The sequence below is a fragment of the Petaurus breviceps genome, unplaced genomic scaffold (genome assembly GCF_028583685.1).
Source record: "Petaurus breviceps papuanus isolate PSGF00001 unplaced genomic scaffold, PetGlider_PUasm1.0 90977, whole genome shotgun sequence".
Taxonomy (NCBI): domain Eukaryota; kingdom Metazoa; phylum Chordata; class Mammalia; order Diprotodontia; family Petauridae; genus Petaurus; species Petaurus breviceps.
In genome coordinates, this window is record NW_027187391.1 from 6,360,779 (window position 1) to 6,376,081 (window position 15,303).

The 15,303-nt window shown below is 38.6% G+C and overlaps 1 protein-coding gene across 2 annotated transcripts in view; it reads left to right on the plus strand.

Moving 5' to 3' along the window:
* Positions 1–1,548: 1,548 nt before the first annotated feature.
* The window catches only part of NHSL1 (NHS like 1), a 294,193-nt gene continuing 280,438 nt past the window's right edge, over positions 1,549–15,303 (plus strand). Inside the window, exon 1 of one of the 2 annotated variants that reach the window (XM_069077255.1) lies at positions 1,549–2,729. In XM_069077255.1, coding sequence (XP_068933356.1) covers positions 2,321–2,729 — 409 coding nt within the window. In that variant the 5' untranslated portion in view covers positions 1,549–2,320. The remainder of the gene's footprint in view (positions 2,730–15,303) is intronic. The other variant, XM_069077256.1, reaches the window with a different exon arrangement.

Consider the following 15,303-nt stretch of genomic DNA (forward strand, 5'->3'; position numbering starts at 1 on the left):
ATATATATATATATATATATATATAATGCTTTACAGTATTCAAAGTGCTTTCATGCATTATCTCATTTTTTTTCTGTAGTTAGGGCAGGAACAGAATGCTACTCTCAGTGGGAGTTAGTAACTCATAAATACACCTCTTTAAAAAGCATATAAAAAAGCTTCCTCATAACAGCCTGCGAGGTAGATAGTGCAATTATTATTATCCCCATTTTACAGGTGGGGAAACTGAGTTTCAGATAATTGAAATGACTTGTCTATAGTTAATAGAAAACTAAGTGTCAGAACCCGGTCTACCAAACCTAGGCCTCCTGATTCTAGGTGTTTTTCCCACCAAGCTGATCTGACAGTGTCTACGACAGGAGGTGTAATTTGTCTTAGCAGATATTCTTAGGCTAGTAGACCCAACCATATAGTTCTCAAGTCTATCAGCCAGGTTTAGCTCACACTGGGAGGGAAGGAACTTCAGCACATTCAGCACAACTGAGACATTGATTCCTAAACTGCAATGCAAAATAAAGGCAGTGTAATGAGGGTCATTTGCGGGGCGGAAACCAAAGAACTAAGATTCCTTTTCTGAGCAAACATAGCGATGAGGCCAGTGGGATTTCAGCTCCAGGATATTGTACTCAGCCCCCTCAAATACTTCTGGCCAGAAGGTTTGAGTTAGTGGAATGAAGATGACTACATAGCGCCCCATGACCGACCACGTTCTCATCAGTACAAGGCTGAAACCTTTACAAGGTTCTGCACATCATGTCTAATAGTCAGTTTATATGCTCTTTAGGAGGCTTTTTTTTTTTAAACCGAAAATTTAGATGCCTGGAAAAATCTCGATTTCACACATTTAGGCCAAAAGACTCGAGTGAGCCTCCGTAACACTGAGCACTGGGAAGGAGGGCTAGCTTGATTTCACTGATTCTTGGATAGTACCTACCGAAAGCCACCTGAAAAAGGTAATTCTTTAGGTTTCCCTTCGAGTGGGAGTTGGCGTCCCGAGACTGTCAAACCCCGGGGGTAGGGAGAATGCCAAATTACTTTTAGTGGTTAGTTTTGTTTAAGGCGCCCTTCCTCAACTCCCTAGGGATATCCAGAGGAAGCTGCTCCCGCCACTAAGTATGGAAAAATAGAATAAACAAGAAAGAACTTGAGGAGACTTAACTAACAGGGGTTCCCCCGGAGGCAAGTCGCTGCAAGGTGCCCGGCTACTGACTCAGCACCGGGAGGTTCCCGGGAGCCTGCAGGTGAGGAGCGGGCTCCGAGTGAGCCCAAGCTGTCCCCGGAGCTGTCTGGGCTCCCTCCCTCACAGCAAACTGTCCTGCTCCACCCCTTTCCAGAGTCAGCCCATCCAACTGGAGGGAGGGGGGGACAAGGAGGTGAGGGGGTGAGACCAAAACTTTAAAGGGACATAAGAAAGCGAAGGGGGGCGGGAGAAGAAACTGTCTTTGGAGCCACGGCCACGTAGCTCTGAGAAGGGTGGGGGTGGAAATCATGTTAAGGTGGGGGTTAGGGAGAGAAAGCCAAGCGGGAGCTAGCTAGCTAGCTACCTTTCCCCAGCGGGCGGGCGCAGGATTGGGTGCGGCAGCGGCGGCGGCGGCGGCGGTGGGAGCCGCAGGTGGTTGTTACGCTGGGCCCTTTTCTCCTCCCCTTTCTTTCTTTTGCTTTTTTTCCGCCCCCTCTCAGCAGCCGCGGTGTCGGCGGCACTTCCCCCTGCTTCCTCCTCCCTCTCCAATCGGGAGGGAGGGAAGGCGACTCCGGCTCTTTCCTGCCTCCTTGCAAACTTCAGCGGGACTCTGCTGGGGCTCCCTGCTGAGCGCCTCGCCTAGCCTCCCGCAGCTCCTCCTCCCCGACATCTCCCTCTCTCCCTTCCAACTTTCTCTCCCGGGACTGACGGGCCGGGGAATGCCCCCTCCTCGGGGTGGGAACGCCGCCTTCCATATCCCGGGACCTCCTGGGAAGCGGCTGCTCCGACCCACATGAACCTCTGCCCCGGGTTTCCCCGGCTCCCTTCGCTACAGACACCGGCTGAGCCCAGGCAGGGCGAGCCCCTCACCGCCCCTTCAACACCCCCCTCCCCTCGCTCCTTCCTTCCTTCCTTCCTTCCCTCCCTCCCTCCCTCCAGCCCGGACAGGAGCCAGAGCCCTTTTTCCTTCCCCCTCCACCCCGCTGTCCAGGATTTTTCTTTGTGTTGGATGAAGACTGTGGAAGAGGGGCCGCCAAAGGGCTTTTGATCTCGCCCCCTCCTCGCACCGGCAGGAGAGAAGCAGCTAGTCAACCAGACGGCCGCAGGAGGAGGGTGGAGGGAGGAAGCCCCGCACAAACCATGCCTTTTCACAAGAGAACTGTGGAGCCCGTGAAGATGTGCCGGCTGGACGAGGCTGCAGGGGACGAGGCACCCGGGGTCTTCGGGAGATGCGGAAGCGGCCCCGGGCCGGGGGAGCCGGGAAGGGCGCCACAGCAGTCGACGGGAGCTGCGGGAGGATCCGCGACGGCCGAAGGCGCCGGGGCTGGGGCCGGGGGGCTACTCTTCACTTCTTTGGAGCAGGTCAGCGCGCACTCCCTGGTTTTCCTGCTCTGGCAGCTCTCTGACCTCTCCCGTTGCGCTGGGGACATATTCACCGAGATAGAGGGGCAGGCAGCTGCCCTGTGCCGCCGGGCCGCTCGGCTCCACGGACGCCTGGATGCTTTACAAGCCGCGGCCAGCGGGCTGGACCACCGCAAAGTCAAAATCCGTAAGTTTCTTCTGGTGCTCTCTGCTCGGTTTGGGGGAGGGGATGGGGAAAGCCTGGCTGGGAAAGTGGAGTCGGCACTGAGCCCTGCTCCCTCTTGCCCCCTGCCGGCGTCCGGTGGAGGCTCCGCTTTGGAAGCTCAGATTTGAACTAGAAGAGAGGAGCTAAGATTTCCACTAGGCAGTGGCATAAACTGGGAGACAGTTGGCAGGTGTCAGCCTCACGTGATCCCACTATCTTCTCAGATTAGCATTTACGGAAAGCTCGTGTTTGTGTTGGTACTTTTGTTTATGCGAGTGCGTGTGTGTGAGAGCCGAGTGTGGGAACTGGGGCTTCTTCCCCGTTGCCCCATTCCTTACGTCTGTCTGCGTGGGAGACTGAGGCAGGCAGACACGTGGGCATCGTAAACAGCGGAGAGTTGAGTCAGGTCTGAGGGAGGGCTCAGAGGAAGGGCGCACAGAAACCTGCCTAGCCAGGTAGAACAGGAAAATTGGGTGGAATATATTTCCAGAAGGACTTCTTGGAGGTGGTCCCTCTTATTGTTTTGTTCCTTGGACATCAAGAAAATTCATTCGTAAATTTCTCTGGGTATTTCAAGTAGTTTGTAACTCCTCGCCTCGCACACCACCTTCTTTCACCCTTAGAAGTATACCATACTCCCTTACTCGTAAATCACAGTGCATTTACTGCTGTTTTTCACATTTGGTGTTAAACAGTGAAACCAGAAGATTGGCTAGCTATGTATTATAGATTGTAAATCTTGATTCATCTACCAATATTTTGTAATTCATAGATCCCTGACCTTGAACTCACCTCCTGAAATCTCATTCATCTTCCTTCCCTGACCTCTTTCCAACCCTGAAAATCAAGTTTGTATCATGACATGGTGATCTCTCTAAACATCACATTTCATTTCAGCAACTCCAAGGGCTCCTTTGCATGAAGCAATTGGAATTTCCTGCTGGGTCAGGCAGTGAAACTTTGTGTGTGCGCGTGTGTGTGTTTCTTTTTTTCCGCCTTATGCTTTGTCATAATCCGAGGATAACCAAGAGTACCTTTGGTGGGCAGGCTGATACCTTGGAGGAGGAGGGAAGAAAGAAATATTTTCTGTATGTCACTCTTACTATTCTTAGAATCAGTGATGTATCTTTTAGCGCCTCGGGGACCCAGTGTGAAATACTATTTCTATTAGGATGAATTTATTTAGAAACTTAAGAGATGCAAGTTCCTATCTCTATTAGTTTATCTTGGTCCCAAGATTGCTTTAACATCCTTTTTCTTTTAAATGTTATTGGAAGATAATTAAGTTCTTCTAATTAAAAAAAAATTACACTGGAATAGAAAGCTGTTGTATAGTTGCACTTGAAACCTTCACTCTTATGAATAGCACAATACCCATGAGATAGCTTCCTATAGTGCAACTTTTTTCCTCTGTAATAATGTAAGGTGATAGTCAAATACAGTTGCAAAACGTTTGATCAGGTTGGTGGCATGTGTCATTATGAATAGGTCCTTATTTTGGAGGAAAAACTTGTGTTGAAACTCTTACCCTTTGAGTACACCAAAACCAGAAAATTCTTGAGTAGATTCTCCTTAGAGAGTGGAAAAATGCTGCTGATCGTGGATATAGGACCCTTCTTCCATCATTACATTTAATACTGTTTTTTGCTTGCCTTTCTCTGGGTCATATTGTATATATCAATTAAAATGTACACATTTGGCATACAATTGGATCAAAGAAACCTCTTTTTGGAATTAAAGAACATTTCCATCCTTTTGCTGGTTTCATTACTCCCTCAATTATGCTGCCTTTTCTCTGCACCCTTTTCTTTGCCCCCTATGTACATATATGCTTTTGCTGCCAAAATAGCAATTGTAGAAAAGGTCAAGGAACAAATTCATATTATTTCTCTCTGTATACATGGGAATTCCCAAAGCTAGCAAAAAGATTGTCTTTAAATTATGGTAAACTAAAATTATTCAGTTTCCACAAGTATTATAAATATCTGAAATTTTTTATTTCATATCAGAAAACCTGGATCATTAAATATTTTTTTTTTTAAAGCAATCGAGGGTTAAGTAACTTGCTCAAGGTTACATGGCCACTTATTTCTGGGTGTGGTGCTAAGTATCTGAGCCCAGATTTCATCCAGGTCATCCCGACACTGGAGCCAGTACTCTTACTTGCTGAGCCACCTGGCCACCCTGGATCATTAAATATTATTGAGCAAGAAGAATTTAAACAAACTTAATTTATTCCTGAGAACAGAACAACTAATTTGCTTATTTGTTCTTCTCTGCTGTGGGTTTTCATCTTGGTGGATCTAAAGACCTAAATCTAACATATATTTTATTTTCTTGTTAGGTTATATGGTTGACATTTAGCCAAGAAATACATATTGGTTTTTTAAAAAAATGATTTATGACATTTGCCTCCTTAGCTTGTTAAAAGGGACAGTCTTTATGAATTAATTGTGCTCAGTTAACATTTATTAAAATTCTTTAATGCACATTTTTGGGTGAATGTGTAGATGTATGTCGATGATATGTGTCTATATACATATAGACACATTTCAATTGAATTGAATTCAATAAACATTTATTAAGCACCTACTACATGCTAGGCATTGTGCTAAGGGATACAAATAAGAAAAAGAAAGACCCTCAAAGAGCTTACAACCTAATGGGGCAAGACAACACACAAAAGGAGACTGGAAAGCCAGAGGAGGGGAATGATGGGGGCTACCAGGAGTATCTTATTGGGTAGAGCTGAAACCAAGCAGAGATGTAGATGCAAAGTAGAGCAATCTGAAAGTTCAATTTCTGTCCTCTAAAAGAATGCTGTGGGAGGAGTTTGGTACTCCACCTTCCATCCCTCAATACAGGGGAGAGGAAGCTAAGGTAGGTGGTATCAATATGAGAGGGACATTTTGTTCCATGGAATTGAAACCAGGCAGAGAAACAGATGCAAAGTACGGTGACAGTTGTCTCTGTTAACCATGGAAAAAGTCACATTTTCTTGTCTCTGTTATAGGAATGTCACATTTTCTTTAGTCTTTCCTTGTGTAAATATCAGTTATTTTCTTTTGGAAAGACTTTAAGAAATATTATTTATTAGTATAGAGATACAGGGAGAGTATATAAATAAAATCTCCAAATAGTCAAAAACCTCACATTAACCATTAATTTTACCTCTTTCTTCAGATAAACCTTTAAAGAGAATTTTAAAAAAAATGAATTTTTCAGTAAGCATTTTTAGTAAGCATCTTTTCTCCCCTACGCTTCTCCCCTGAAGAAAAAAGAAAAGCAAAATTCTTGCAACAATAAGCTTAGTCATGCAAAACAAATGACCATATTGACTTTACTAAAATATGTACACCTCATGCGTCATATTAACTCATCACTACTGTCAGGAAGTGGATAGCATTCTTTATCATTAGTTCTCTGCACATGTGGTCAGTTGCTGCATTGATAAAAATTCTTAATTTTTTCAAATTTGTGTGTTTTCACAATGTTGATGTTATAGAATAAATTGTTCTACTAGTTTTGCTGACTTCACTCTGTATCAGTTCATTCAAGTCTTATCAGGTTCCTCTGAGATCAATGAGAACTTCCTAGAAGCTACAACAGTTGATATGAGTTTCAATCTTACCATTCCATCTTCTGGGGAACTTGCTGTCCAAAAGCAGGCAGCCAGTAAAAACCCTGAATGGTGTATAAAATTTGGCAGCTAGGTGGTACAGTGGATAGAGTTCCAAGCCTAGAGTCAGGAAGACTCTGAGTTCAAATGTAGCCTCAGGCACTTATTAACTGTGTGACCCTGGACAAGTCACTTAACCTTGTTTGCCTTAAGTTTTTTCATCCGGTAAAATGAGCTAGAGAAGAAAATGGCAAACCACTTCAGTATCTCTGCCAAAAAAATCCCAAATGGGGTCATGAAAAGTCATGAAAAGTCAGACATTACTGAACAACAACAAAATGATGATGACTGTGAAAAAAGAGGAAAGGAAACTCATCATTATTTCTTTTCAAGATGAAACTAGGGTTCTTTCATTGTTGACAAGCCTCTACCTTGGAGGAATTTAAATTATGTTCTGTACATCATAATATTGGTTTTCACTGTAGAAAGCTTTCCTTAGAACCCTATAGCTAGAAAGCTGTCACATTTTTTAAAAAAATTGTACTTTGAGGATCTATCATTTAATTGGTGTATGTACTTATCGATGTAGATTGCAGCACCTTAATCAATAATAACAATTACTAGCACTTATTTAACACTTCAAGGTTTGTCATATGCTTAGCTTCTTAAGTTGCCACTAGGGCTAACTTTCTGGCACTGAGTGCCTGATACATAGTAAGCACTTGATAAACAGTTACTGAGAAGGGAAAACTATTACTTTTGACATTATTCATGTTCAGGATCAAGAATTATAATTACAGAGACTCTAAGGAGGTAATATATCAATTTCCCCAAATGCCAGTCAGATAAAATAATGACAAGACAAAAGCAATGACAAAAGCAACATCTTACAGTGCACCAGCTCTGCAGGTAGAAGACCTGTTCAAATCCTGACCTTGCTACCTGCATGACTTCAGGTTCATCACCTTAACCTGAGTTTTCTCATCTACAAAATGAGGGATTTGGGCTAGATGAATGAAAAAAAAAAACAAACCTTTTTCCCACATTCTAGTGTTCAAGTTTTTAAACATCATTCTGTGTGTTACCTTCATTTTCAGCCAAAATTTCCTTAATTTTGTCAAGAAAATTAAGTCTTATTAGAAGTAGTGCCAAGTAAAAAGAGGCCTGGATGAAAATGCTTCAATTTTCTCATGTCCAAAAAATGAGGAATTTAGACCAAATGATTTCTAAGCTTCCTTCTAACTCTAAATTCTATGCTATGATCTCTGTCCTGCAGGGACGCAGAACAGCATTGGCTACATGTGCAACAAAATAAAGGTTCTGTCCAGCTAGGGAGGTGATAAAACCTTAGTTGGAAGCCTTGGGAGAAGAAAACACACCTAGCATACATCTAAAAGATTATTTAGCTTTTAACCTGAGAGAGTATAATTGTTTTCTAAAGATTGCTTATATAACTTACCTATTTTGTAAAATTATTGCTTATACTCTATGCTAATAAAGAAGACAAAAAATAGTGTCAGTTCTTGAAAAGCAGTAGACTACTTACCTAATGTGACAGACATTTCTCCCCCTCAATCCAGGAAGTTTTCAAAGTAGATTGGTAAAACTTATTTTCAGTTTTTGATAATATGCACATTATAGGTACATAATCTCCATAGTGTTTCAGGATTCCCAACTCTTGTTTTAGTTGACCATATCTTAGCTCTGTTACATGAGCAAACTTCCAGGAAGGGCCAAATAGCCATAGGAATGTGGTTCTTTATTTTCAACCAAAGATAGAGATTAGTAGCCAAACCACTAGGAGCTACTGTTCAGCTTTTTCTAGCATAAAAAATATGTATGCCCACATACATATGTATGTATACATACATATATATCTGTATCATTGGTATCTGCATCTATATATCTTGGGCACAATTTCATTGGTATAGAGGGCTCCAATTGAGGAACTTTTTACCAATAAGGATCAGCATTTGCTCAGGAATTTATAGTGTTAGAGAGTTGCATACGGTACTAAGGGGTTCAGCAACTTGACCACGGTCACATAGCTAGTATGGGTCAGAAGCAAGCCTTGAAACCATTATCTTCTTGACTGAGTCCAACTTCCTCTTCAGTAGACCATGCTCACACACACATACACACAAACACACTTTATATAAATGTATATTTAGAGATGTGAGACATATCCATATGTGTAATATATCTATACATATATATACCTATACACATGCATATACATATATATGGATACATGTCTATTATATATTTTTATATGATTTTTGTCTCTAAGATGTAGCTAATAATTAGTTTAACAATGACTTAGCTTTCTTAATTTTATGTCTTCTAAACTAGAAAAAAGATATAATTAAAGAAAAAGATCATATATCATTATAGTATAAGGTAATAAGGTTGGTTTTGTGTGTGTGTATGTGTGTATGTAAAGGTATGTGGTAGGGAGACAACAGGATACAGAGAAAAGATCCTTAAATAGCTGGGTTTTAGTTCTGTTTCTCCTGCTTAACTAGATGTTGTGACCTCGGACAAGTAATTTAAGCACCTTGTGTCTTCTTTACCTATGAAGTTAGAAGGTAAGACTAGATCATTAAAATTCTGTGATTGTCATCATAAAATTTTTATGTGGAAAAAGCTAAATGAATACTAAGACTTTCACTAAGAGGATTTCTCAAATTTTAGAAGTGTGTGTGTATATGTGTGTGTGTACCTTGAGTTCATGGTATTCTTCCGTTTAGTTATATTTTTTTGGTGCATCAAATGAATAACATTATTTAAATTCTAAAAAAAGTTAAGTATTCTCCACAAAAATCAGACTGGACCTTTAGAAACAGTTTAGAAACAGTGCAACTGCTCATAATTAAATATAGTCATAGTTTTTTTTTTGTCATCATATCATTCTGTATGTTGTTATTAATTGACAACAGTATTATGAACAAAAGACTATGTTTAAATGTTCCATCCATTTTAGGGAAGTTAGTAGTCAGTTCACGTTGGTAAAGGAGATAAGAAAAGAACAGTGGAGTCAAAGAATTGGACAGAACTTTAGAAATCATCCCTTTGTTTCTGATACCAGCTCTTTAAGCCTCAGTTTCCTTATGTGTTAAGTGGAAATAATAATACCTGTAGTATTTTTCTTACATAATTGTGGTGGGGCTCAAATGAGATACTGTACAAAAAGTGTTTTGCAAACCCTAGAGTGCTACAAAGATGTTAGACAAGGGAAATGAGATACAAAGTAATGATTTGACTTGCCCAAGGTCACACAGTTAGTTAATAGGAGAACTTGGACTACAATTTAGTTTCCCTGAATCCCAGTCCAGCACTTTGTCCACACTCTGTTCACTATGCAAAATCACTTCAGAATCAGGAGTGTACATATATCTTATATGAAACAGTAAATCCACTAACTGTTGCCAGTGTTCTAAACATTTAAAACATTTCCATTTGGCTTAGGAAAGCTGCATGGTTCCCAAATGCTTACTATGGCCTACAGATTTATGTTTAAGTGGCTGGTTGTTTAGGAGTGTTCTAATTTGGCCCTGTGCTGAAGGTCAAATCAAACTTTTTTTTTTTTAATGAGGGCAGTTGTTTCCAAGGTAACTGTTAAAAAAAACAACTGGAATAGAACAGAAAGAGAAACTAGATAGTGATTGGGAATTCTTTTACTAGTTCACTGTCTTTGAAGATAGTTTAGGAAACAGAAAATTTTGGCAAAATAAAGGGAATGTTTTCCCAGGGTACTTTGGATTTAAGGAAAATTTATGTTAAGGGCTTTTATCTTAAAATGTTTCATGTTAGTAGGTGCTTCACTAGATATTGTTTTTAGCTTTATTTAGATTCTTTCTTAACTAAGGGAATTTAGTGGATTTGTGAACTTAGCTGGGAAAGATGTTTCATTGTTTTCACTAATGTATAGTTGAAATTGAACATTTCCCCCAACTATAAATATAGGCAACAAAACATGATTCTGAAAGGAGTCCATAAGGTTTTACTAAACTCCCAAAGGAGGTTCATAACAGAAAACATTTAAGAACCTCTGCTTCAGAAGCATCAGTTTAGTGATATAGCCTTTCAATTTTATTCACTTTTTGCAATTAACTCAGGATTTGAAGCATGGTCACCAGGTTGTTGTTGGTGATACGATAACTGGCTTGCAACTTGTTTTCTCATGAAGTATATAAACTTCTAGCTATTTAATGCAAAGTGAATTTTCTTCCTGAGTAGCTGAACTGTTGAGATAGAGCAGCTGCCTTTGGGTGAAATTCTTCTGGATCCAAGGCCCTAGGGTCTTAGGTCTCAGCTGCATGCTCCTCTTTAATGAAGGAAGCACATCATTTAAATACTCACTGGCCTAAAAGTTAGATGGGAAACTAGTTTTAAGTAGTAATCCTTTGAGGCCTTTATTTAACTTTGCTTTAGAAATGATGATATTTCTTTTGCAAATAAGTCAAACTGATGCTGAGATACCTTGGGAAGAGTGTGTCAGAGGTTGAAAAAGGGAATCCACAGGTTCTGGTCTTTGGCTCCAGTGCTTTGACCACAGCAATCTCCTAGATTCAGCACATTCTTTCTCAGTAGTGGATAGCTATTTAAAAAAAATATTTTTAGTTTACAACATGCAGTTCCACAAGTTTTTTAGTTCCAAATTTTCTCCATCTACCTCTCCTCCACCCTTCCCCCATGGTAGCATGCAATCTGATGTAGGTTCTACATATACCTTCACATTAAACATTAGTCAAGTTGTAAAGAAGAATTATAAGCAATGGAATGAATGAGAAAGAAGAAACAAAACAAAACAAGATGAGAAAGAGAGAGGAAGTAGTTTGCTTCAATCTGCATTCAGACTCCATAATTGTTTCTCTGGATGTGGATAGCCTTTTCCATCATGAGTCTTTTGGAGTTGTCTTATTATCTTGTATTGCTGAGAAGAGCCAAGTCTATCAAAATTAGTCATCACAGATACAATGTGTCTGTAATTGTGTACAATGTTCGCCTGGTTCTGCTCCTCTCCCTCAGCATCAGTTTATATGTCTCTTCAGGTTATTACGAAGTTCGTCTGCTCCTCATTTCTTAGAGCAAAATAGTATTCCATTACATTCATGTACCATAATTTTTTTAGCCATTCCCCAATTAATGGGCATCCCTTGATTTCCAATTCTTTGCTGCCATGAAAAGAGCTACTATAAATATTTTTGTACATATGAGTCCTCCTCCCACTTGTATGATCTCTTTGGGATACAACCCTAGAAGTGGTATTGTTGGGTCAAAGGGTAGGTACATTTTTATAGCCCTTTGGGCATAGTTAGCGGATAGTTTTTTTTAAGTAAGAAGAGTGATTTTTTTATAATTTGTAATATGGATCATAACTTCATTAGAACTGGGCTTTGCTATACTCCTGGGGGAAGTTCTGAGCTGATCTTGTTGCTGCTTTCTTGGGAGTATATATTGTTTTGTTATACTAGGATCTCAGGTATAGGCTTGGGACCTGTAAGTTTTTGGTACTCTCAAAGTAGTCTGATCCAGGACAAAGTCATATTGTTATACTCTTGATGGATCATAACTTCGAAGAATCATGTATATACATGTATACACATGTATGTGTACATGTGTATATATGTGTATTATATTAATATGTATAGTATATATAATTTATATACATATATTATACATGAAATATATATAATTTCAATTGATACCAGAAAGATTTTATACCAACACATTGTAACTATTGATTTATATGTTTATTTTATTAGATTTATACAGATTAATACAATACAGTAAAGAAACCAAGTAATGCTGGTGTATTCTCTAGCATGTCATATTTGCTTAGTAATCTAAGCCTCAGAACTTGGGGGAAGGCCTTGAGTGATTCCTATAATCTTTTACTATTTGTAAATTTATTAGTAAAACTGCCCCAGGAAGAAGGGCTTGGTGCTCAAAGTTGTAAGAAGCTCAAGGCTTAGTACTATTTCAGTTGCACTGGAGGTTATGCCCATTTGACTATTAGTCTACTCTTCAGGACTTTAAATTATAGATAGGTTGCAATCTGTGTATGTGAAATAAGTTCCCACATCCAGGAAATCACAGGTCCCTGACATAATAACTTAGGGGTTAAATAGACTTTCTGGGGCTTAGCTTGGCACCTGATCACTAAATGGTGGGTATAAATGTACTATGATTTCTATAGACAAAAGCAATCTGTATTCCAAACAACTGACAACCCATCCATAAACTTGGGGTTGCTTATATTATTTGGGTAACTAGAGATCTCACAGGTTTCACAGGAAATAATCTCACAGGAGACCATAGCCCATTCCTAAATTGGAGGTTGTTTATATTATTTGAATAACTAAATATCTCACAGGCACAATAACAGTCTTTCATTTATATAACATCTTTCTCTCTCTCCCTTCTTTCTGAGAAGCTGAGTTCCAAAGTGAATATAAGCACTTTTGAAATCACACTGCAGTGATGTGATGGAATTTTCAATCCATTAGCACAACCCCATTTTAACCTAATCTACTGTTTTTACCAATTAGTTTCCAGTTGTTGTTGGTCTACCCATGCAGAAAAGCTTTATTAGGGTTATTCTTGCAAGGATACTTTCTATCTTAGTATCCTATACTTCTTGCTCCTTCACCAAAGTGAACACCGAAACATTTATCAGTAAGATGCAGTGGAATAGAAGCTGTCTAGTTAGACTACAACACTTAGTGATAAAAATAAAATGAGAGATCTTTAAATTGGGTGTTGGATGAAATGCTTTGGTAGTAGACTTATATGTAGTCTAGGAAATTCAGTTAAGCAGGATCTGTTCTATGGATCAAAACCCTTATTCTGTTGGAATCTAAGAAGCACTGTTCAGGTACTGTATTCAGCTATGTGGTTTTCCAAATGATAGTCTTAATGTTATGACCACAGCCTATTCAAGGTTACATTCTTTTATACCCCGTTACAAGAATGCCTCATGCTGTTCAAGTTCTCTCACCATCAGAGAGAATTAATTCTAATCAAAATTGGTTGCTTTCTATCTCTCCTTTTAATATATTAAAGTTAGCATGCCTGGGAACTGACATGCTTGGTATATGTAATTAATTGGAATTAAATATTTCTGAGTATATAAAATAAATCTTAAATAGATATAATTTGACATCTCAAAGATGTTTTTCTTTATCTTCATGAACTTGACAAGTACCAACATTTCCATATTCAAAGGGTATAATGAATTTAAAACATGATTAAACAAATTTTCTTTTGCATGAAGTTTTATGATGTAGATGACAGTCCTTAAAATATGGATGTTGGTGATCTATGTATGCCACTTAAAAATAATTCTAGGCAGGCCACCAATTTCTCCTGTCATTAGTTGGTGTTTGCACGTGAAATGCAAACTAACTTAAATATCAATGTAGGCAAATCTAATGTAAAAATGATAATTCTATGAAATAAAAAAAGCCAATATACATATTAATTCAAGTTATATATGCAACATCTCATATGGAGTAATATAGAGAGCTGACTTTTGAATGTTGCTTTATTTGCCCATGTGCCTTGCATATCTTTCTGACTGTATAATCCCAAATATCTTTTTCAGAAAGGGAATTTGTTTTGCAAAAAAGAAAAAAAAGAATACTTAATATTGACTTTAAATTAATGATTAAAAACTCAAGATAACATAATATGTTAGTGTCCTAATGATGTATGCAAAGTGATTTATAAATTATATGAAGCACTATAGAAATCTTTATTATATTATTTCTAGTAGTAAGAGTTTTTAGCTAAGGGCATTTCTAATATATAAGGTTCAAAAAACAAATAGAGCCTAAAGTTGCTGTTAAAGGAAAATTGAAACAAAAAAGTAAGTATAAATACATATAACAAAACCCCCAAATTGTTGTTTTTTTATTAGAGAACCAAATATTGTATTTTGCTGTGTTTTATTTGAGTATAATTTTGCTGATGATCTGACTTTTCCCCCTGAAGACTGGGTAAAGGAAGATCATTGAACAACAGAAGTTTCACATTAAGCCTTTGGTGTTGTATGAGAATAGACAGACATCTGAAGAATAGTAATAGTGACTCCCAGTTGCACAGCATTCTTTCACTCAGCCCCATAACTTGTGCTTGACATACTTTTCATTCTCTGGCTTGATTATTACTAATGTGACTTTCAATATGTGAGTTAATGTTATGACAGTGCTAAGAGAATCTGACATGAATGAAACAATTATGGTCACTAAAATCATTCCTTTTTCTTATCTTTGAATTATTGCATGATCAGAGCTTTGACCTGAATTAATATAGAAAAAATTTTAATGGTAATTAAAATATTATGCTTGGTTGTAGATGCTAATCATCAAATTATCTGGTATCTACTGCAAGTTTTGTGTACTTGAAAGTAAATTTTTTGAAAAATGAAACCTTTTGAGACTGAGTTAATAAGCCACAAAATGTACTGATAAGACAGTTTTAAATACGAAAAAACTTATACGATATTTCTGTGACAGCTAGACTTCTTTGGATCATGTCACTGTTTACAGCAGTGTTTCCTATTGTGGAAAAGCATGTATTTTTCTTCTTTACCAAGTATTTAGTGATGAACTGAGAACAAGAATATTACATGAATGATACAGTGTACAGTAATAGGTCTGATTGGGTGTTGACATTCATGTGTTAATAAGTCTTTGTGAAGTCATCTTTTCCTTGTAGGGAAATTAAATCCTTGCTTTGATTTCTAATGCCTCTCCTCTTCCCACTGGCCTTTAATGAGAGAAATAAGTAAAAAGATCTTTTACAATTATTTTCTCTAGGATAAAATAGATCACAAGTTTGTACTTTTGTTTCAAGGGTACATTCATTATATATAGAGAACAGCTCTACTCATGTAGGTTAACAAATAATTGAAATAAAAAATGCTATAGT